Source organism: Anabrus simplex, chromosome 5, assembly GCF_040414725.1.
Source record: "Anabrus simplex isolate iqAnaSimp1 chromosome 5, ASM4041472v1, whole genome shotgun sequence".
Lineage (NCBI taxonomy): Eukaryota > Metazoa > Arthropoda > Insecta > Orthoptera > Tettigoniidae > Anabrus > Anabrus simplex.
This window is the reverse complement of record NC_090269.1, coordinates 94407750-94433337: the sequence shown is the minus strand read 5'-3', so window position 1 is coordinate 94433337 and position 25588 is coordinate 94407750. Positions and strand designations below refer to the sequence as shown.

General features: G+C 38.5%; 1 protein-coding gene across 1 annotated transcript in view; it reads right to left on the bottom strand.

The window, feature by feature from the left end:
- Positions 1 to 25588, bottom strand: part of LOC136873786 (uncharacterized) — a 788774-nt gene that overhangs the window by 467292 nt on the left and 295894 nt on the right. The window contains exon 11 of the mRNA XM_068227569.1: positions 17466 to 17764. Coding sequence (XP_068083670.1) covers positions 17466 to 17764 — 299 coding nt within the window. The remainder of the gene's footprint in view (positions 1 to 17465; positions 17765 to 25588) is intronic.

The following is a 25588-nucleotide window of genomic DNA, read 5'->3' as shown; positions in this document are numbered from 1 at the left end:
GCTCTTGGCGCGACCGAGAGGAAGCATTTGTGTTGACACAGTGTCGTGTATTGTCTATTACTAATGGATTCACCTCATAAATATATTGAGAAGTGTAGCCCTGACAAGGGTAGGAAGAAATTACATAACGAAGAGCAGTGGAAATGCAAGGAAGCAAAAATATCAAGGTATGTTTTCTTACAGTAACATTATGTTATTACGTTCCTCTCTTGTGAGCATAATATTGTATCAGAACTTGCAATTTTAGAATAAGCTTTAGAAAACATGCACTGCTGCTTGAAGTCGGCGCGCGGAAATGTGCCGGAACGGTCTTCTCCTCTCACAAAAATGGCTGCAGTTCGATTCTCGGCCAGTGCACGTTCGATTCCCGAAAGCCCGTACCATTGAGGCTTTGTGCAGCTTCTGATATTACCTTCTATGGTCACGTTGTGAAGCGAACTTTCCTTTCTTTTTCGATGCAGGCCATTCGTAAATACCTATGATATTTTAGTAAACATACATATTCTCGTAAGTGAAAAGGGTGTTTATTACACAAGTACTTGTCGGCTGGACCTCCTGTCACACCAATGTGCGGCCATAAATCTAAGGCCTACCCGTGCGGAGATATTTCTTTGTTGGATGCGAAGGAGTTTCACTCGGTATTCTACTTTACAGCATCTAAACTGCAGCAGGATAGTTTCATTATCAAGCATGTTTCTTGTATACCAGTGGCGAGATGCAGGCAGGGTAACAGCATCAGATCCGGAAAAGCTCACACATTCAAGTACACTATTCGGAAACGGGATGGAACGATGGTACCAGTTTGCCGAGAAGTATTTATGGGAGGTCTCCTATCAAAGAAGGACAGAAGGGGTACTAATGCCTCATTTTGAATCTGGGGGAATGACTGTGGAGAGAAGAGGGGAAACAGAAGAAGCTATGCTAATAAACCAAAACGTGAGGCCATCTGTAAATGTACTGAATCGTTTCGTGCTAATGAGCCGCACAACTGCCGTACCAAGTCAGCGGCACGTATGTACCTGGCATGTGAACTAAATATCAAAGAAATGTGGAGACAATACAATACTACTGTTGAACCTGAATTGCAGGCAAAGCACACCTTCTTCGGGAAGATCTTGAATCGTAAGTATAATATTGGTTTCGGAAATCCGAAGACTGATTTTTGCTCAACTTGCTCACAACTAGACAAGGAACTAAAAAATTGCACATCAGAACATATAAAAGTTGCCCTGCAGACCAAGAAACGAGTCCACAAGTTAAAATACAGTGAATTCTATGAATATTTAAGAAAAGAAGATGAGTCTATTCAGTCTGTTTCCTTTGATTGTCAGAAGAACATGCTATTGCCCAAGATAAATGACCAAAGTGCTTACTTCAGCAGGCAAATAAATGTGTACAACTTCACTGTAGTGTTTGGAAGCTCTAAGACGTCACTGACGCACGAAAATGTGATGATCTATTCATGGAATGAAGCTGACTTTCGTAGAGGTGAAAATGAAATTGAAAGTTGTTTGTTTCATGCTCTTAACAGCATTGATCTGTCACAAAAGAAAACCGTACGCCTATTTGTAGATGGATGCGGTGGACAAAATAACAACCGTATTCTTGTGGGTATGGTTAGTGAACCGTGAGTTTTATCTCCCCCCGCTTCAACGAACTTGATATGTACGGCACTCCTAGTGAGCTCATTGAAATTTATTGTAATTAATTATGCGTGTTTCTGTCTATCCTGGCCATTGATACGTTGTAATAAATGTATTCTCTCCCTGTTCCTCACTTACGGCTCCATGGGCAAGGACTTCGTTCCGTCCTGGGGTGTCCCTCCATCCTTGCATTTCTTTTCGTATCACGATCTTCTGTCATGCCCCTGCTCGCGTTCGCTTACCCCCTCCCGGCTTCTCCGAGAGAGGGGGCGTGCTGACGTTGGTATTGAGTCCTACCCCTCCCGGCGAGCCGGTGTGCCTCGCCGGGTGATGGACATTCTCACTCAGCGCCTGCACTTGGAGCAGAGCACTCCTCTTATATCGAACCAAGGACCGTGAGGGGGGCATGGAAGGTAAGATCGTCAGGTTTTCTACATGTTGGTAGGATGATGGGAGGAACTAAGAACTGTTGTAAACTGATAACAGAAGGCTTGGTGCCGAGGTATTATTGAGAAATTAACTTGAAGTGTTCTAGCCCTTATATTCTATGTTTGTTGTATCATAAGGAAAGAGCTCACGGAAATGAGATGAAGGTGCCAGAATGTTCTGGGCATGTAGTTTGAGAAGCGATGGTTTATGTTTGTAATAGTGCCCATATGGGATGTTAATTTTACGTTCACCTTTAGAGGATTTTTCTTAACCTTTTGTAGTTACTGAGGTGTATATACATTGCAGCCCAGTTGTGATATATTCGTCATTTATTTAGTACCAAGGCGCACAGTTTGTGTTCACGTTAGCCCTCTTGTAGGAGCAGAGGGTTACCTTTCAGTTTTACCTAGGATGAATGATGGAAACGGGTCAAAACACTCCTCTTAAACATGTTAGAACTCAAACGCTTCCGAATATGTTTGTTTTTAATTATGTGTAAAATAAATGTACTAGTCAAGCTGTTCGAAAACTTTGTCTTGACATTATACCTCTGGGTTGGGCCTTACGTTTATTAATCCAGATCCCTGGTCCGCTCTTCTTTGGGTCGTCCTGCCGGTAGAGTCACGGCACAGTTAGTAAGTGGCTTCTATATGCACCAGTGAATGTGAAAAGTTGAAATTTATTTTCCTGTAGTTGGTCATCATTTTTACCACCCGACAGGGTGTTTGCACGTATAGAGAAAGTTGGATTAAAAATTAGATGTATGGCTTTTAAGGCGTTTGCTCCACCAACCAGGTCTGACACTAGACTCCTCAGAGTGGGATGTGTCAGACCCTACCCACTGACATGCAGGTGAACTACTACTATTCTCGTTTTCATTCCCCACCCTGAAGAGGTGGGGCGGGCTACCTAGAGGGTGACGCCCTCGCTCTGGCCAAGAGGTGCGGGCGGGTCAAGGAGATGTGTGGAAAAGGGAAAGAGGGTAAACGAAGTGAGAAATGATAGGGTATGTGTTCGAAGAGGAAAAGTTAGATAGATGGGAAGTAGAATTGTAGAGTAGGGAGGTGCATGTGGACGGTTTTAATATTTATGACGGATGGTATTTAATTATCGGGGATGTGTGCAAGGATGAAATATAATGGAAAAGGAAGGTGGGTAAAGGAAGTAAAAAATGAAGATGGGGGGGGGGTGCGTCCTCTTGGCTAAGGGGTGTAAAGATAGTATGAGCTTTATTTACAGTAAGATACAATGGTACAACATATGAGAGAATAGAGCCATGAGAGGTGAAGGGCGAGGACGTGAAAGAGGGAAGAGAAATTAAACAAAGAAGTGAGTAAGAAATGGAAGAGGGGCGATGGTGAGGTAAAGATATTGGGCGGACGAGAGATTTGGCAAGAAGGGGTGGGCCGGGGAAAGACGACGGGACGTGGTAGGGCGGTTAGAAGGTTGGGGAGGAGAGCGAGACGGTTCTACGTGATGAAATCGGCCGTGAAGATGTAGTCCAGTGGCGATGAGGTGTTGTGCACCCGCAGGAGTCGGTAGGTGAAGGCGCACGAGGCGTGAAGGTCCAGAGGCGTGACAGATGCGGGATACCCGTCGAAGAGGCGTGCCTGCCATTTGGAGTTCCTGGGCAATGTCTTCGTCACGCAGGAGTGGATCCATGCCGCGGATGGCGCAGGTGCAGTCCGTTGATGGTGGTGATGACGAGAGACGTGCCGTGTCTGCTGCCGGTGAGGGTAGAGATGCGGGTTGTTGAAGAGGGTGGGCGGAGCTGGGAGGAGTGGGGAGAGTAGCGGTCATTAGAGGGGTTGAATGGGATGTAACCAGAGTAGTGGTAGGGGTTGTGAAGAACGAGTGAGGTGTTGGGGAGGTCGTGGTGATGGTAGTAGTGGTGGTGGTGCATGATAAGGATGCGTGATGCAGCCGCCACGCAGGTGAACCTATCAGAAGCCTATTCAAGAGGCACAGTATGACAACTGCATACGGGAGATAAAACTACACAATGGAAGTAATGCCCGCCTAGCAATTCCGAATGGAAATTCTAAGCGTGCTCTTCTCTGTCGTCGAGGCATGTTTGACGGGGAACACACAGACTGCAAGTTAACTACGCTACACCAGAGTCCGTATACTGGAGTTGATTCCTCCGCGACCAATCACGTGGGGAGACCTGTAGCAACAATCCAATAGATCTGAAACGTTGATCGTTTACATACCTACATGGCATCGTTCCATACCTTGAAAATCAACACAAACGACCAATGCCTTCATGGTGTGGCAATTTCCATTTTCTTAAGTGTACCGGTATGATCCCAGTTACTTAATAAATAATAAAATATATTTAGAGAAATCCAAAACGCCTTTAAATGACAAATTAGAGACAATGATCAGCAAACGTAAAAACATAGCTGAAGAAATAGCCCCAGTTAAAAGGAGAAAGAAACATGCGAGGTGGAACGGGGAATGTGACAAAGCAATTCAAGCAAGGCACAAGGCATGGTTAAATGATCAACAGAGAAAAACAGAAAAATCTCGAGAAGAACTAATTAATGCCAGAAGAGAAACAGCTAAAGAAATTAGGACAATTAAAAGGAATTATCAAAAGGAAATGCTTAGCACTATAGAGGAAACATTCAATCAGCATAAAACAAGAGACTATTACAAAACATTCAAGCAATATCAATCTAAGTTTACCCCTCCCACACTCATGTTAAGAAATAAAAATGGAAAAATGGCACACAATAATCAAGATAATGCTAACATCCTTGCAGAATACTTTAAAGGATTACTTAATTGTGAGGATTCTGTGGAATATTTAGAATTTGACCCTAACCAAAAAATAAAACTCCATTACAAAAGATTATAGCACCAGTTTACAATGAAGTGAAAACAGCAATTAATGCACTTAAAAACTACAATGCAGCAGGAGAGAATCAAATAGTAGCAGAAATATGGAAGAATACTAATGATCAGACTATTCAAAACCTACATAAATACATCATTAATATTTGGAACACGGAGAAGCTTCCCGAGGAATGGAATACAGCAATAATCCATCCGCTGCATAAGAAAGGTGATCGCTCCGATCCAAATAATTATCGGGGGATATCCTTGCTTGATATTTCGTACAAGATCTTATCCAAGATTATATACACAACAATCCAAGAACTTGGAGAATATCGGGGAGTATTTCGACAAGGTAGAAGCTGTCCAGATCAAATCATTAGTTTAAAATGGATAATGAAGCACCAAAGAGTTCGAAGTAAGGGTCTAGTCATCACGTTTGTAGATTTTAAAAAAAGCATACGACAGTATTCATCGTGAATCATTATTAAAAAGCCTTAAAGAATTTGGCTTAAACCAAAAATTTGTTAACCTAATCAGTATGACTTTTAAAAATACGAATGCAAAAGTTAAGTGGTGAATTATCAGAATCATTCACTATAAGGATTGGACTTCGACAAGGAGACGGACTTTCGCCAAATACAGTAGAGACAATACGCGACACTCAACGAGATATCGAGGGACAACTATTAGAGCTCTCTCTAGCGGGTAGACCTGAGAACTACTGATTCTGTCATAAGAGCACGTGTATTTGTGTGTGAAGTTTTTGGTGTTATTTATGCGTTTTCAGTGAGTTGACATAATTAAAGAGTAGCGTGTGTCGTTCCTTGATATCTCCTCTCACCATGAGGGGAAAGGTATGTGCTGTGTTTGGCTGCAGTAACTATGAAGTAGAGAAGAATGCGCGGTCGTTCTTTCGCTACCCTCGTGACAAGAAAATGTAAGTAATATTGTGTTTGCATATATATTCTTCCAGTGACAGAGATTTTTATAGTACCGGTACTTCATAATCTTCTGACCTGCTCGACCCATATTTTAACTGGCTTAAAATGTAATACGCATATTTTATTGTATAGTGCAGCAGTTAACCTTCAATACCGAGGTGGTGTTGTAGGTGTGATCTGTGGGTTTTGAAATGTCACAGAAGTGATTTGGATAAGGTGTACAAGAAAGAAGGTACGTTACGCTTATATAAGAATTATAAGATCTGTTAAGATCATTTCCAGGCCAGCGACTTTAAAAACCCTCGACTATACAGCCAAGGGTATGTTACATTTTTACTCAAATTGTACGTGAATATTCCTCAAAGCATCACTATCGACAACATTTTCATACTTTTCTTTCTTTTATCCCTCTTCACAGATTAAAGCCGGGATTTTATAGATTTTCTTTCTGTTAGTAGACTTCATGTTAAGAGGAAAATTGTCCAGCTTTTAAATGCTAATTCATTGCATCATGTGTGTAAGCAATGTGCCGATATATTTATTGACAAGTGTCTTAATGTGATGATACAATGTTTTTTAAACGAGAAAAGGACAAATCTAACCGTAAAAGTTCAGGCAGGACGTTTAATTTGATTAGGAGAAGGATCATTTTCTTCAAAAAAACTAACTACAGATGCTAGCTCAGTAGTATTGTCAGTGGTCGTGGAAAGAGAGTCGTCAATTTCTTTCTCTCCCAAAGTGGGGATGGAAATGGGCAAATCAAGGGACTCTCTAAGCTTATTTGTGTCTACCGCAACCGTGCCTCCAGATTGCACATTTCTAATAGTTAATTCATAGATCAACTCCTCCTTGCGCAAATAGTTAAGATGGAGAACATCGCGAGGGCCGGGCATGATGACAGAACAATTTTGAAAAAGGAAAAATAAAAAATTCCGGCAACTGAGAAAATAGAGTTGTAATCAAAGCAATGTTTAGCCGTCAAAAGGGGCTAAATTGAGACCCATTCAACCACGCTCTGCTACCACTTGTTCCGAGGTATCTGTGGAACAGCAGAGGTGAAAGAAGGTGCGGGGGTGAACGGGCCTCAAAATACAAAATTAAAGTTAAGATAAAATTTTACAAGATTATATTATCTTTTCAAAATCAAGAAATAACAAGCATGGCAGGTACAGAGTAGCAAGGCAACAAAAGTACAATTACAGTATTTACAGGATTTGGGCTTCGAGCCCCGAACTCACAATTCTTGAGCAATTAGCCCAGCTTTACCCCAAAACAAGTTTCAACAGAGGGGCAGAAAACCCCATTCATGCCCAGGAGCACTTGCTCCAAATTACACAGTAAAGCCTCCTCGAGGCATACAACACTCAATTTTCAAGAAAGAGCCACTCGCTCTCAAAATTTAAGCCTATCAAAGGCCACACCAAACTCAACTTTCAAGCTGTCCTCCAAGGACATAGACACAGGGGTAAAAGATACCCAACCTACCGAGGCCTATTAAGTGAAGAAACAGAAATATTACATGGCCTCGACAATACCAATTTGAGAGGAGGCGAAGCTGCACTCCTAATACATTTTGTTTAAAACCTACTTGGCACTAGGCCGTTAATGCAAGGGCTAATCCCATACTAAGGAGGTGACTTATATGAGAAGACAATTTACATTACGCTAGACAGGAAGAAATGGTTGAGAAAATAAGTTCACCTCGTAGCAAAATGAGTGGGAGCTCGAGAGGGTTAAGCACTCTCTATCCCAATTTATAGTTAAACAGATAGAATAGATTCCGAGTGTCTTTACATTTTAAGGGAAAGTTACATGGTAAAAGGCTTCGGACCTGCCCCGAGAGTTAAACTGCTGAGCTAGCAAGAAAATAAGTTATTAAACGGCCATTACCTTGTGGATGAACTGCTGCCCGAAGAAAGAGGCGCTTCCCGCCCCCTGCTACGTACTTTACACACTGAAAGATGTTACTGAAGTGGCCCGGAGACCCTAAAATCAGCAGTTTATACACTCTCGCGGAAAGTTCGAGGCGTTTCAAGAATGAGAACACCCTCCCACAAGAATTTTATTGGCTAGGGTTAAGCAACATATCCCCTTTGGAGAAGATACACCTGATTGGTCATAAATTAATTAAAGAAATTCGGGATTGGCTAAATTCAAAACAAGGGGAAAGAAAGGGTTATACAGCCAACTTAAGCAATAACAGAAAGAAATTTAACAAGAAACAAACTTTTGAAATCAAAATTTCTCCAAAAACCAGTTCTTTCACTTCGCACTAGGGTGCACCATTGTAGTTCTTCAGTAGTGTCCTCTTAGAAGAGAATGTTCACACTTCTTACTACAGGCGAAACAAAAATACCTCGAAAACGACACAGAAACTTGAAAATTAACACATTAGATAAAGTTCAGACTTCCTCCAGTAGGGGAGTTTCAACTGGCGCAAAGTTTGAATTAACGGCTTGGAGGTGTACCACCCGGTACAATAATAATAAAGGAAAATGATGTAAACAAAAAAATTCAGGCGCGATCAAACAGTATCGAAGACATACGCACGTTTAACACATCAAAACAACTGAATGTAACAATCGGGTTGGGTAACATGACGACTAAGGAACGGAGATGGGAAGCGATTGGAACCATACCCAGGCGGTGAGAATGTATTGATAGTGCTGGTGAAGCGAAATTAGTGGTGATTCAAAGTAAATACAATTTACTGAAATAATCATAATAATAAAAATAACATTACAATCGGAACTTATGAAAATAATAATAATAAGATTACACTGAAAGTAGGAACTTGCGAAAATAATAATAATAATAATAATAATAATAATAATAATAATAAAGATTACACTGAACGTACACATTCCGCTGTGCTAATTTTAAATGACATACAGAATTAACTAGTAAATATACAACCCCATTGTATTGCAAAGTAAGAGTACACGCTCATAAGTAAGAAAGGATAATCGGAAAGTATATACATCTTAGCACAGAGCCCTTTTAGGAGGCAACCTTTTCAAAAACACTTCTGAATAAAGATTAAATGAGAGTATGCGAAGAGGACACTGGATTACGAGAGGCAGCCCCGAGAGGGGAAATATACAATTTACATTTTTATACAACCAAATATAAAAGCAATTGAAAATTTTACATATTAAAACAATTTATGAAACCAAAAGGAAAATTGAACTGCCTCTAAACAAAATTGGTATGACTAGCCGCAAGTACTAAGTCATGCGAAATTAAATTTGGCGGCGGAGAGAAAAGCGGGTAAGCTTCGGAGTTAAAGAAAAATAAATTGAACACTACATTTGAAAATTACTGCCCGAAAGAAGAAATAGACAGTGCTCACCTTATAGGGGGCCAAGAGACCCATCACCTGGAGAAGGCAACCTCTCCCGTCTCTGGTCGAAAAATTAAGATGGTCGGAATGAGCTTGGGTCTGGCCAAGAGCCCCGCGGCCGGAAATGGTGAAATCGCGAAACAAGCAATGAGCGCTCCGCATTTCTAATTTTCTGAAGTTTACTTTGAACAACAATTTCTTCACTTTCAATAATGTCATTTACCAAATGATAGGTCTTCCCATGGGGTGACCAGCTTCAGGAATCCTTGCGGATATCTACATCGATCATTTAGAGCATTATCATATCATTGGCAAGATTAACGGCATTCAACACTGGACACGCTTTGTAGATGACACGTTTGCTATTTTAGACTTCCGCGTTACTAACAGCACTTGAATTTCTCAACTCCATTGACCCACATATAAAATTCACCATAGAGTCAGAAAACAATAATGCCCTTAATTACCTGGACTTAACCATTACGCGCAACAGCAACAAGACTTTATCCTTCAATATATACAGGAAACCCACCCACTCCATCAATACCAACCTTCAGACCTCTGTGCACTCAGACGTACATAAAAAGCAGCTTATATTAGCATGGTTCTCAGAGCATTAACTGTTCCTTTATCTCGCAAGAATTACAAAGCAAGGAATTAATACTATTTACAATATTGCAGAACACAATGGTTTCAGTAGAACCTTCGTCAGCAGAATCGTCAATAGATATAAGAGCAGGCCCAAGACTACCCTAGAAAAGATTCTGCTCCTAAATAAAGGTTTTCCACATTCACTTTCAATAATAGTAGCATTTACCAAATTTCTAATATTTTTAAAAAACACGACATCAAAACAGCATATAGAACATCCCACACCAACTCCAAACTCATTTTCAATCCACACGCTGTCATCAATAACAATAACAAATTAATAACAAATATTTGAACTCCGGGGTTTACAAATTAGAATGCCAATCCTGTAATTCCAGCTATATTGGTCAAACAGGCCACAATTTTGTCATAAGATACGCCGAACATCGCGACACTCTCAAAAAGAATCGTTTTTCAGCTATGATTGAACATCATAAAGCATCCATCCACGAATACACTTCAATAGATAAAGCTCTTGAGATCTTGCATTATGAGCAAAAAGGCACCTTGCTCAAAGTTTTTGAGAGCATCCACATCGATTTAGATCAGTTTATGAACCCCTCTCACAATTTAAATGAAGTCAACGAGAAAAAGAACATTCTACTTGAAACATTAATTCCATATATTTGTCAGAACTTCCATAATACAAACATATCCCACCTCCATCTCTCCAACTCACCACCACTCCCCACACCAGCCCTGCACCACCTATTCCGCCTCCGCTCCTTCCATCCTCGCAAACACAGCTGAACCAACAATAGACTCGTTCACACGAATGTGACCGTTACTTTGAGAAGGCCAGGCCGTTCGAGAAGACAACCACCTTCTAAACACAGTAAGTTTAAGCTTTCTACACACCTGTTCCACACTTTGTACTTATCGGCCCAAGTTTCTCACACAACCTTATAATTTTTTCCATTACAGATTGGAACTTCATTGACGGTTTCCACTAGGTCACTTACAATTTACCATGCATCTGTCGTCTCCCTAACACAGCTTCTCAATTTTATGTCGCGACCCTCCGACCTTTTATAGTAAGGCAAACCAACCAGTCAACATTATGAAACGATAATCAGGAAAGGGACTGCTAGATTGAGAAGATATTGAGAATGTTGCTGTTCTAAAGCTTTAAATTTCATCGGTGTTTCTCCTTGTCACAGGCTTTCCGCCTGCATGTTATGTCAGACTTGGTATTTCAAACTTTTTCACTCCCGCTCCTCTCCTAGCCAATTCGATGTGATGAGTCCCCACAAAGACAGATTTTCTGCCTGAATTTTCAACAGTTATTTCATCCTGTTTTGTAGTGTTACAAAACCAATATTTTGTAAACTAAGAGGTCCGCAACCTCAATATGCGCACTTATTGTTCATTTCCATCGGTATCATTTGTTCTCATTTCTTTTCTTCTTAGGTTAACACAGTTTTTAGTTTCAATTATGTTGTTGTATTAACCCCTATTTCACTGAATTCTGTCGCAGAGAGTTGTTTTTTTCTCCACATGATGATGTAAATATTGTATATTGTGCTAATTTAGTTTCTGTCTAGGGTTTATTTCGTTTAATCATTTGTATTTTCATTATGTTTTTGGCATATTTGAGCTTATATTATGTAAATTATTTCACCCCCTTTTTTCACTGAAGATGGCTCAAACGAGCCGAAACATGTTTGAATTTGTATACTCCGTCTAATGGTGGAATATATAATGTATTGAATAAGGAGGATACACTCATTTTTTCACCACTGCAAAGTGAAAACCGTCAATACGGAATGATTCTAATATCTTGTAATAGCAAATTGTTTTATTATGGCCAATGAGGGCCCAGAAAAAACTGCTGACAAAACACCACGTCGAGCTTCGAGAAGTTTCAATCCTGACGCAACCGGAAATTCCTCGAAGCATCCTATCAGACCTGGCACGTGTACAACACCATGTCCCAAAAGTTCTTTATCTTACCTTCAGATGCTCATAAGGCCTAATACAATTTCTTATATTAACCAAATAAATTTGAAGAAGTATCAGAGTAATTAAATAACCCTAGATATCTTTACATACAGAAAACATTAAAAAACCACGTTTCCAACTAAATATTACACACAGAGTCACTTTCTTTTTAGAGTCCAACACATAAACATATCAACATACAAGAATACACTATCATTCTACATTATCCACAGTCAGATAAATATTTTACAATCACTACATCCTTCCCGCCCTCAAATTAAGCATAGCTCGATAAAAATAATTTTATTACACTTTATTAGCAGTCCAGTTTCTGCGATAATTTTCAAAAAAATTAAAATGTCCTTCTTGTGTCCACTGAAAAATAAAATAAAATACAACACTGTGAAGAAAAGTTGTTTTCAGCATTGGGTTTTCAAAAAAATGTAAAATGCCATTTTCACGTCCACTGAAAAATAAAAGAAAATACAACACTGTAAAATAATTTCTTCAGTTTTTAACTCTTATGTCCACAATCAAGACATCCACTGCTTTCTTAATGATGTTTGACACGAGTAGATCTTGTGTAGTTCTTACTTTATTTACAGGGTAGGATTTGCTACTGATGGCCACTAGTTATTTCTAACCATGTGACTGACGACTCGGCCGATGCCACCAGCCTCCATATTAATTCAGTTCAAACTGCGTTCACAAGAAAGCAGTCATGCGGTTCATCCAAACTTTGAACAAACTGGTACCAGGCAGCGAAATAAAGCACAGTCTTGCACGACTGGCGTTATCAGGACATCTGGCTGCTGGGTTGCGAGGTTGGATGACATGCCCAAAATATATGATGTGCCCCACCCATAGGCACGTCAGGTATTGTCAGGTAGGAACAGGGCGTCGTCACCTGGACGTCTGGGTTGCGGTGTAAAACAGCAGAGCCCAAGAAATTTCACGTCCCGCTCCCCTAGGCACGACAGGTAGAAATAGGGATGGCAGCCCTCTCCGGCCACTGCAACATAAATTCATATGCAACAGACAGGGAATTTCGAAAGCTAAAGCCACCCCGGTCGACAAAAGATTCGAAGCACCTAACTGGTGTCTCAACGACCTCCATCGGGATATCCCCTCCCACAGACATGGGACTACCCCAGCTCAACCCCCGAGACAATCACTATAAATCATTTCAAATGAAAAAAATGGTGAAAACTAAAGAAAATCTGCCGGAGTTTACCCTTATTCCAGAAAATTTTACCAGAATCCCCAGTTATGAATACGAAGATCTTAATTCTACCCAAAGGACATACTAAATTATACCTAACATGATCATAAATGACCATTCTCATTACAACTAAGGCAACTCCTAATTAATCTATTAACTATAAAATCCTAAAAGATTGCTGGCCAGCATATTAACTAGAATTTTGTTTACAACTAATCCCTGAAAACTACCCCAAAATCCGAAATAGTTTCTAAATATCATCTTAACTTGAGACAAATGAACACGAATGATCCTCTTTCTTTCAGAATCACTGACTTACAATGATACGGCGGTTAAAAAGTTTAAAATAGTGCAGGGACCTTGAAGTCTGGGGGATAACTTACTAATGACATGGTCCGCACCACTGCTGATGGGATTAGTCTTTACATAAACCTGGTCACCCACAGACAGATTGTGCGGTCTTCGCCCACGTAGAAATTTATCGTAATAAACTCCAAAATGTTTATGCGCATGGTGCCAAGCAGCACGGATCGTTTCTGGATTTGCGACATCAGGCAGAAGATCGTAAATGGACCACAGATTAGAAAGTGGAGAATTAGGGGTGAACGCGAGCATCAATGGAACAGGATTTTGCATATAACTCTCATGAACAGCAGTATTGAAAGCAATTGACAACCAATTAAGTGACGAATCCCACTTAGAGTGGTCAACATAATGGTAGGCAATACGAGCAGATCTTACAGTAGATTTCGATTGAATCTTTCAGCATAATTAGGCCTTGGATAATAAGGGGTAGTCGTTTCATGAGAAATGGATAGGTCAAAACAGAAATTACGGAATTGCACAGATGTAAACGCTCTAGCGTTGTCACTCACCAAAAATTGAGAGGATCCAAATGAAGCAAAGATCTTTTTCAAGCAAGAAATAGTAGGGTTAGCATTAGCCACACGAGTAGGAAACAGCCACGTAAAACGCGAGAAAGCAGCAACACACACAAGTATGAAACGATGGCCGGTCCTTGATCTCGGAAAAGGACCAATTGAATCTATAAACAATCTCTCCATTGGGCGAGAAGCTTGCTCAGATGACAACAGACCTAGGCGGGTATTAGGAGCAGGTTTACTAATATTAAAGGTTTTGCAAGATTTGACCATGGTGAGGATTTTACCATCCATGGATTTCCAAATGAAATGTTTACGGATTTTCTCTCTAGTTTTGAACACACCGAGGTGTCCACCGACAGGGGATTCATTAAAATATTTGAAAAGAGCAGGAACCAAATTAGCTGGAACAACAATTTTCGGGTCTCTACGAACGCAAGCAGGACAACGGAGAACACCGTCCTTAAGGACATATGGCTTGCTATGTTCACCAGGCTTAATCCTGTCAATACAGGCCTTCAATTTAGGATCATATTCCTGATATTTAGCAATATCTTTGAAAAGGAAAGGGTAATTAGTCGTAACTACATTAACAAAGGCTGAAACTTGTTCAGGAGAGGGATCTGCAGGCTCTGATGTAGGATCAGAACTGCCAGGATAGAACATCCTACTGAGACTGTCAGCAACAACATTTTCAGTGCCACGAATGTGACGAGCTTCAAATTGAAAAACTGAGATGTGTACTGCCCAACGCGCAAGACGATCAGTTCTTGGTTTGGCGAGTACCCAACTCAATGCCTGATTATCCGTTTCAAGATCAAAACGTAGATGTTCAAGATACATTCAGAATTTTTCCAAAGAGAAGACAACAGCTAAGGCTTCTAATTCATAGACTGAATAGTTGCGTACAGCAGGATTTATACTACGGGAAGCATAAGAAATCGGACTACATCTGTCTTCAAATTCCTGACGGAGAACATCAGATATACCTGTAGATGAGGCATCGGTTTGAAGAATGAAACGTTTAGAGAAATCTGGCATAGTCAGCACAGGAGCGTTACTCAAGGCAGATTTCAGATCATATAAGGCTTCAAGTTGGGCATCACCTCACTCAAATTTAGCATCTTGCTCCTCAAGGCGTTTAATGGGGCTGCTCTTTCAGCGAAATCGGGGATGAATTTACGGAAGAACTTGACCATGCCAATGAATACCCGTTGTACGAGCCTGGTCAATAGAGGCACCTTTCTCAGACACAATATGCCATGAGAAGGACATCTGGGGCTCTGCGAAAGTAACTTTGCTAGCCTTAGGGTTAGTCCTGCTTTATAGAGTCTTTGAAGGACATCATCCAGATGAACAAGGTGCTCTTCAAAGGTTTCACTGAAATTAACCAAATCGCCCAAGTAATTATATACAAAATTGAATTTAATGTCTGGCAATACATTATCTAGCAGCCAAGTGAGGACCGCAGCGCACGTGGCTAGACCGAATGGCATGTGCTCAAATTCATAGAGGTTCCAATCAGTAGCAAAGGCAGTGAGGTGCTTAGAGTCTTCAGCAAGTGGTATCTGATAATATGCCTATTTCAAATCAAAAGTGGTAAGGATTTTGGCATTAGTAAACCAAGAGAAACAAGAGTGTAAGTCAGGAAAAGGAACAGTTTGAAGTACATTTATTTAACATTCAACAATCGATGACAGGCCTAAAGCCACCCTGTGGTTTAGGGACAAGAAATATGGGAGAATAAGAAGCAGATATAGAGGGACCTATTACACCATCAGCAAGCATCTGATTGATAATAGCCTTAAGGGCTTTCATCTTAGGAGGCGACAACCGACACGGACGGGAATGAACACGTACATTGTCAGTTACTTCAATTTTATATTCCAAAACATTGGCTACGCCTAACTTATCGATAAACTAATCAGGAAATGTATTACAAAGTTTCCTAAGTTGGTTGGCTTGATCGTCAGGCAAATGATCAATGTTAAAAGCTTTGGGTTAAAAAATTCAACTCTATGAGTTGTGCATACAGTTTTATAAGACCTCTGTGTCTATGCATTGTTTATTTTCTTCGATATATTTGTGTGATTTGCTTTAAGGCTGATGATGACCTACAGTTAGGTCAAAACTAGTCCCTGAACGTAAATGTAATGTGAAATATTATACAGTTTGTATTGAAAAGGTGGACCTTAATAATAAAATATTAAAATACTATTGTAATGCTGCCTTAGTCGACCATCAAAAGGTTATTTTGCCACTGCTACACATCAAACTGGGAATCATGAAGCAGTTTGTTAACGCCTCGGACAAGAGCAGCCCATTTTCAGCATATGACATGCAAGTTTCCACATTTATCAAATGCAAAGATCAAGGAAGGCATTTTTGATGGGCTACAAATTAGAAAGCTTCTGAAAGACCGAATCCTTGAACAGAAGTTGAATGGCGTGGAACCTGCTGCATGGATTTCAATGAGGGATGTCACAATGAAGTTCCTAGGAAATGTAAAGGATGAACAGTTCAAAACAATGGTGAAAATGAAGTTGGATCACGTGAAAGAGTTGGGATATAGAATGAACCTGACCTTCGCTCTCACCTTGATCACTTTCTGGATAATCTTGGAGCTGCTAGTGAAGAGATGGAAGAGAGGTTTCGCCAAGTCATCAAGGTGGCAGAAATAAAATACCAAGGGAGGTGGGATGTACCAATGATGGCTGACTACTGTTGGAGTTCGAAAAGAGATGGCAAATGTGCAGCAGCCAGACGCTGGGCAGCCAAGTGGTCATTCCAAGGGGACATCTAGGACTATTCATGTTAAGGCTTCTTTTCCCTGCAATAACATATTCTGGTGTTTTAGATATGCATTGCCTTCTTCATGAATTCTTTGCTCATTGTTGCTAAGGCACAGAAATCACGTATATATATCAGCATCCATATGAACAAACAGATCGTGGTTCGACCCCAGGTGCTGGCACTTATATCGATGAAACTTCGGTTTATTTGGCCCACACTCACAAAAGAATAGTGGAATGCATATGTTATGGACTGATTACACATATCATTATTTCTTTTGTAAATATTTCCAAACTTATCTTAAATTTTTCAATACGTTTTAATTATTACATACAATATAACACTTATTTCAGTGTACCTATTGCAAAAATATTATGTGATATGTTGAAATGGACAATAGATTCATGTTCAACAACTTAAAATTAGTTACGATCACCTATCACACCACTTGCTGCAAAAATCAATTTTCAAAATGCTAGGTAGTGTTACTTGAAGAGACAACATGGTTACTCAGAGAATAATAGCATGAGCTAAGGAAAACTCCCTATTCCTAATAATCATATGAGTAGGATTGATGAAGGGAAGTCCGGTGTGCAAGATGATAGTAGTAACCCAAAAGAGTAATGTGAAAGAAATGATAAGACACAGTCACAAATCCGTGATCACACCACAGTACTCCACCGCATTGTGAGAGGTAAGTGGAACAGTGGCAAAAATGTGCCACTAGAGCTTGCGAATGATCACCCTAAAACTAATGAAAGGAGTTTTGTTACTTACAGATGTGCTGCAAAGCTGGTAACATGTCCTGTATCCAGCTGTAGGGAATACACAACTTGTTGACTCATAATTATCATCCATGTTATTTGTAGCATAAATGACCAAGTTATTTCCGCTTAAAGTTATTATGTAGCCATTGGGGTCCATAAATGAAGAAACACCCATGAGATATACTTTAATATGTTGGGTGGAACGAAGGTAATAATGTGTGATGAATTCACCACTGATCATCAATAAGCTTCCGTATACCTTGAAGTCTGAATAACTTGAATGTGACAACCGTTGTTCTCTGATATTTTCTGAAACAAACAACACACAAGGTAATTAGAATGGATTTAGACTGGTGAAGGTTATTATCATCATCATTATCATCATTCCATGAACCTACTACAGTGCCATAGCACGCAGAGAGGTGATACTCCGACGTAGCGCGTCCCAGGTGGCGGATGGGGGGTTCCTCACCGGCTTATCGGCGGGACTTGAGCGAAATAAAAGAACTCTCATAGGTTATGATTCTCATTTCTGTGTTGACGTATAACTAATATAATAGAGTTTGAGGGATGTTCCACCATTCAACACATTGTAAAATATATTAAATTTATTAAGCGAAGACCGGTTTCAACTCCCTTGGAGTCATCATCAGTTCTAGTTGAATATCAAATCAAGGGGAATCTGATAACAATCATCATTAGGTTTGCCTACATAGATTTTGATTGGTTGATATAAGACTTCAATATAAAATTATACACATAGTAGCGATTGCCTAAAAGCATATCAATGGGTTGTAAACCATAGTGACAAATTATGCCCACAATGACATGGAACATTTTGCACTTTAAGAAAGATCTTGGTTCTGGGTTTAAAACACTGTCGTGTGTTTGTATAACATGGAGCAGACTGTCAGACTTGTTAGAATCAATTTGAAAATATGCGAATCAGTTGAAATAAAAAACTATTGAAAAATTATATACACATTGACTGAAAACGTTTGGCACTTTAACCCTCAAACACACGCGTATGGGGTGGAATCCACCCTAGGTCATTTTATTTCCTTGTGAAATGTACAAATAACTTTCCTGTGCTCACCCCGCTCTTGTACCTTTCTGGCTGGATCCCCGCAGAGTCATTCTTACATAGTCTATCTAAAAATCTCCAATTAATACAGTAATTCATATTTTACAATACAATGATATGTGGGGTGGAAAGCACCCCCACGCGTGTTTCTGCATCCTAAGATCTGGCGCGTGTGCTTGAGGGTTAAGAAAATTCTTGGATCTGGATTGAAAATACTGCAGAGAGTTTGTGGAACACTAAACAGACTTGTTGGCCATGTTTCAATCTATTTGAAAAAATGTGAACTAGTTGAAATATACACATGGTATTGTAACGTACACATGGTATGCAATACTTGGAACTCAAAAAATTCTTGGATCTGGTTTAAACTGTCGTGTGTTCGTGGAACACGGAACAGACTTGTTCGACTTGTTTCAATCTAATGGAAACAAATGTACTAGTTGAAAATATACACATTGATATGAAACTTATACTTTGACATGAAACACATGGCCCTTTAAGAATGTTCTTGGATTTGGGTTACAAAATACTGCCGTATGTTTGTGTAACTCGGAACAGACTAATCGGTCTTGCCACAATAATCTTGAAAACATGTGAACCTTTTGAAACAAAACTTAATTACTAATTATACCACACAATCACATGAAACGTTTGGTAATTTAGGAAAGTTCTTCGATCTGGGTTAAAACACTCCACGTGTGTTTGAAGAACGCGGATTTAACTTGTTGGACTTGTTTCATCTATTTTAAAAAATGAATCAGTTAAAATATATACACTGACCTGAAACGCTTGGTATTTTAAGAAAGTTCTTGGATTTGATTTAAAATTATTGCCGTGTGATGAAATGAGATACATTTGACAAAGAAACATTTAATAAATGTAGAAGTTGCGTGTTCTAGTTTACGTAATCTTGCAGTGTTTTAGTATAGTATGGTTACTTATTGGTTTTGTGGTGAGCTGATATTACGAATAATTGGTAGATTTAAATCGACTAAAGAGCTGGGGAAACATCCTTCGTTATGGAACACTTGCTTATGAAGTTGAAACTGTCGTCTACTATTGTTGTTGATGTAGAATTGGTGATGGTATTTCCTTGGCTTATGGAATCGTGCATTGAATGTGGGTGTCTGAGGAAAAAAGGAAAAAGAAAGAAATGAGTAACTGTTGCGTGAGTTAGAGTTTAATTGTAAAATGATATTTATATTACTTACTCACTGTTCCCGCTTGCAATGACCTGCCATTAGAAGAGTGGGTTGCGATTTGTTCAACTGTGCTTGTGTGTATGTGTGTGTGTGTGTGTGTGTGTGTGTGTGTGTGTGTGTGTGTGTGTGTATAGCTTATTGTTGGCTAGGGGTGGGGAGAGGTGGAGGAAAGGGTGGGTGGCTTGCTTTGCATTGGTTGAGGTGTGGAGGGGTGTGCGAGAGAGGGGATGTCATTCGTTGTCGAGCCGTTCTGCCTAGATATGTCTTGATGATGAGGGGGTGAATGACATCGTAAATAATATTTGTTTTTTCGGTTGATTCTTTCAGATTATGATTAAAATTTACTTTTTAGTCTAACGATATGTAAAACATTTCTTTGATATTGAGTAGGGGTTCCATTTTCCTTGGTTTCAATTATTTGTAGGTCTATGTCAGAAAATTTATGATTGGTTTCGTGCATGTTTAGACCCAAGGCTGAATGTCTGTTATGTTTGACTGCATTAATATGTTCGATGTACCTGGTGTAAAAGCTCCTTCCTGTCTGTCCGATGTAACTTGCTAAACAAGACAGCCACTGTAATCTGTAAATGCCAGATTTGTCAAACTTGTCCGATTTATTCACGGTCCCTAGATTGTGGAAATGAGAACGATTGTTGTTGGTTGTTTTGAATGCTATTTTTACCCCGTGTTTTAAATAGGTTTGTTATTTGGTAAACAGAATCGTTGTTGAAGGTAAAAACTGACAAACTCTCTTTTTGTTTTTCTTTAATAAGTGCAGATTTAGGTTTGTTTTGAATTTTAGATATAATTTGGTCGATGAACCTTTTGTTGTACCCATTAGAAAGAGCTATTGCCCTGATGGTGTCTAGTTCTTTTTTTTAGGTTGAAACAAGATGATGGAATATTAAAAGCTCTGTGGACAAAGCTATAAAAGGTTGCTATTTGTGAGAGCTAGGGTGGATTGAATGTTGTTTTTGTTATAGTATTGATAGTTTGTGTAGGTTTCCTGTAAATGTCATGAGTGAGGGATTGTTGATCTCTTGTGACTGCCAAATCCTGAAAATTTAGAGAACGGTTGGATTCTGTTTCCAATGTGAACTGTATATGGGGACTCAGTTTGTTCAACTCATCAAGAATGGTTACGCTGTTGGTGTGTCTTCCATCTAAAATTGTGAAGGTGTCATCGACAAATCTGGTCCAGAAGAAAATGTGTTTTATTTTGCTTATGTGTGTATGTTCTGGGTGGTCTAGGTAAATGTCTGCCATGATGCAAGATTAATTAAACTAGAACAAGTAATTTCTACATTTATTAAATGTTTCATTGTCAAACGTATCTCGTCTCAACGATGTCATATATTCAAGTTGATGGAAATAGGACCGACAATTATGTTCCGTGTTCCACAAACACACGGCAATAATTTTAAATCAGATCCAAGAACTTTATTAAAATACCAAGCGTTTCAAGTCAGTGTATATATTTCAACTGATTCATTTTTCCAAGTAGATGAAATAAGTCCAACAAGTCAATTCTGCATTCTTCAAACACACGCGCAGTGTTTTAGTCCAGATCTACGAACTTTCGTAAATAACCAAACGTTTCATGTGATTGTGTGGCATAATTAATCATTATGTTCTGTTTCAAAAGGCTCACATGTTTTCAAGATGATTGTGGCAAGACTGATAAGTCTGTTCCGAGATATACAAACATGCAACAGTATTTTTAACCCAAATCCAAGAACATTCTTAAAGTGCCATGTGTTTCATGTCAATGTGTATGTTTTCAACCAGTGCATATGTTTCCAGAAGATTTAAACATGACTAACAGATCTTTTCCGTGTTCCACGAACACACGACCGTTTCAACCATAACCAAGAATTTTTTTAAGTTCCAAGTATTGCATATCATGAGTACGTTATAATTCAATGTGTATATTTCAACTAGTTCACTTTTTACAAATAGATTGAAACATGACCAACAAGTCTGTTCAGTATTCCACAAACTCTCGGCAGTATTTTCAATCCAGAACTAAGAACATTCTTAAAGTGCCAAACGTCTTCAGTCAATATGTATATAATTTTTGATTAGTTTTTTTATTTCAACTGATTCACATATTTTCAAATTGATCGTAACAAGTCCGACAGTCTGCTCCGTGTTCTACAAACACACGACAGTGTTTTAAACCCAGAACGAAAATCTTTCTTAAAGTGCGAAATGTTCCATGTCATTGTGAGCATAATTTGTCACTATGTTTTACTACCAACTGATATGTTTTAGGCAATCGCCATTATGTGTATAATTTTATATTGATGTCTTATGTCAACCAATCGAGATTTATGTAGGCAAACCTAATGATGATTGTTATCAGATTCCCCTTGATTTGATATTCAACAAGAACTGATGATGACTTCAACGGAGTCGAAACCGGTCTTCCCTTAATAAATTTAAGATATTTTACAATGTGTTGAATGGTGGAACACCTGTCAAACTCTATTATAAAATAACTCTCGTGGACCAAGCACACAACAACCAGTGTGGTTAACAACCATAGTTGCAAATCGGAGCTTGTTCCACTTAAGGTTCATTACCTTCGATAGTCAATATGGCAAAGTCTTTTAGGAAAATAATTCGACCGTCTGTCCAATCAGGCTTCAAGAGAAGGCTACTTCAGGTTTGGTGGGTAGCCAACTGAGAAACAGCAATGAGTCGGAGCATTTGCAGCCAACTAAACTTACAAGGATTAAATATCAACAGATTAACTATATTTCATTATACAATAATAATTATCTCTATAAAATTGGAAGACTTAAGACTTTTATAGATGAATTAGATTAAAAAAATTAATAGTGGCCCTTAAAGAAATGAGAAACATGATGGAAGAACCTTTTGAATCACAAGGTTATAGAATTTATAATGGGATAACTGATTCAGGAGTTACGAATCAATGTCACCAATCTGGAACAGGATTTATAGTGAATTTAAAAATAATAGCTTCTATAATTGATTTTCAAACAATATCACTAAGAACTGCAACTCTCACCTTTAAAACAACCAACAAAATGTATACAATTGTAGCAGTGTAAAGACTGCAGTGGGAATGGATTGAAATTTCTCAATTTACTGTTTTACATTTTGTTGTTGTTGTTGTTGTGAAACATTTTGTTCTGATTTGGACCTTTGGACTTGGAAGAATTCTGTTTGAGAAACTCTTATTTATAGGTGAATCTAAATTATCATTTATCTGTGAATTTTAATGTTTTTGTCAAAACATATCAAACGGCATGTACCTACATGTGCAGTTCTGGAAGCACGTTTCCTGTTGTGTAAAAAGGACTTTTCACAAACTTTATCACTTTATCAGCAAGAACGAAGAGACTTTTTGTTATGTTGACAAGAAAGCCGTATTTTGAAAAATGTTGTGTACCATTTTATCTAATTTAGGGAAGCCTCAAGAAAAATAATGGACAGCAACATCTCATTCTTTAAGAAAAAGGATATTACTGAAGGACAAGAGTCATAGTTTTCATTTTGATTTTGTTCTATTTGATTTTGTAAAATATGTTCATTTGTTTTGCCTTGAAAAATTGACTGAAGACCAAGAAGGAGAACTTGTGAAAAATCGTTTAATACTGTAAAATTTATCTTATTTTATTTTCTGTATGTGAATATATTTAGGATTATTTAATTATTCTGCTACTCCTCCAAATATATTTGGTTATTGTATAAAAATTTTATAATGTAAATAACTGTGTAATTAGCATCTGGATTTAAGGTAATACCTTGTGTGGCAGGGAGTAGATGCACGTGCCTGTATTGGTAAGATGCTTCTAGTGATTTCCGGATGCATCAGAAAGGAAATTTCAGGAAGTTGTAAAGTTTTCTTATCAAAAATTTCTGTGCCTTCATTGGCTAAAATAAGATTACTTCTAATTGGCGAATGTAAGAACAGCGGTGCGCTAATTGGTTATTCATACTACCTTATTAAATGCTGTTACCAATACATAATCAAGCCTCTCTGTTATTTGATAAAATTGTCACTACCACTGGTAAATTTCCAGACAAATTCAAGGTAACGAAAGTAGTTGAGATACATAAAAAGCGTAGTGAAGAAGATGCTGATAACTATAGGCCTGTCTGCCTCCCCTCTGTATTCTCCAAAATACTGGAAAGAGTTATGTACGATAGACTGCTATCATTCTTAGAGAAGCATAATACTGTATATTAGCTGGTTGCCAGAATGGATTTCGTAAAAATAGATCAACTACCACAGCATTCATTAACTTTATTGAACGGATTTGACACACTAGTTGGAAAGGGTGCATGTTTAGGTATTTTCTTGGACTTAACAAAAGCTTTTGATATAATTGACCACAGCTGGCTTTTAGAAAAGTTGTACATGTATGGAGTTCAGGGAATGGCCTATAACTGGTTGAAATCATTTTTAGGGGATAGAAGACAGATTGTTGAAATATCATATACTGGTACTGATTTGAGCAAAAATGTAGTTAAGAATGTGTATTCCTGTGCCAGAAACGCAGTTCATGGTGTTCCACGGGGGTCAGTTTTAGGACCATTGTTATTTTTAGTATTTATTAATATCGTCCAAATTGTCGATGATATTCAATGAGTGCAATTAACTTTGTTTGCAGATGATTTTACTGTTCTTGTTGCTGATGAAAGTTCTGAAGGGTCAGAATTAAAGGCAGGCAGTATAGTGAGTAATATCCTGAGTTGGCTTGAAGATAATAAATTAATTTTAATTAAACAGAAAATTTCTGTGATTAGATTTCACCATAAGATTAATCTAAATATGGAAATTAGTCCAATATAATTTGGGGAGACCATACTTGAGTACTCATCATCAACAAAGTTTCTTGGCTTGTGGATGGATAAATCATTAACCTGGGAAAACATACAGAGTTTATATGGAAAAAATCTTAGTATTATTTCATGATAATATCTTAGAAAAATAGTTTTAATCTAGAGGCTTGCCGAATAAAGTATTTTGCATATGTCCATCCCATACTAAGCTATGGAATCATTTACTGGGGGAATTCACGATATAGAGAAGTCATATTTAAGTTACAAATAGAAAATAATTAGAGGAATGGCTGGTGTCGGCAGAATGACAAGCTGCAAGAAATACTTTAAACTTTATTTTATTTTACCATTGCCTAGCCTTTACATCTTCCATACACTTGTATATATGAAAGAGAATGTAACCCGTTTCACCATAAACTCCGATGTACATAGGTATAATACTAGAAATAGAGACAGTCTGCACATAGAACCACACAAAACTAAGCTGTATGAATCAAGTTTGAGTTATGCAGGAGTACAGTTATTTAATAAATTGCCAGAAAACTTTAAGCAGATAAAACGATGTTCAAAATTTAAGAAAGAATTATTAAAATTTGTTTCTAACCATTGTTTTTATTCTATTGAAGAATACTTAGCTCTTGAAAATTAACTTATGTATCACATTTCTTTTAAATCTGTGACTCTTTACCACATTGTATATTCTTTCTTTCTCATGGCATGTATATTACTGTTTTATCCTTTTTTACTCTAAATATGATTATTGACATGTCCCATATCACTGTATGATCAGTTGGATGGAATACAATACAATACAATCTTGATTGCCCCATTTCCGGCTACTGGCGACTTGGCCAGGGCCAAGCTGGATTCCGTCGTCTTTAAATTGTAACCAGCCAAGGGAACAGACGTCTTCCCCATCTGTCCTGCGATGAGACTATCGGTCGTCTGAGGCGAGCACTATTTGGTTCATAGTTTTGGATTTTAACCTTTAAATGTAAATTCTTTATTTAAATTTCTTTGTGCACCGGA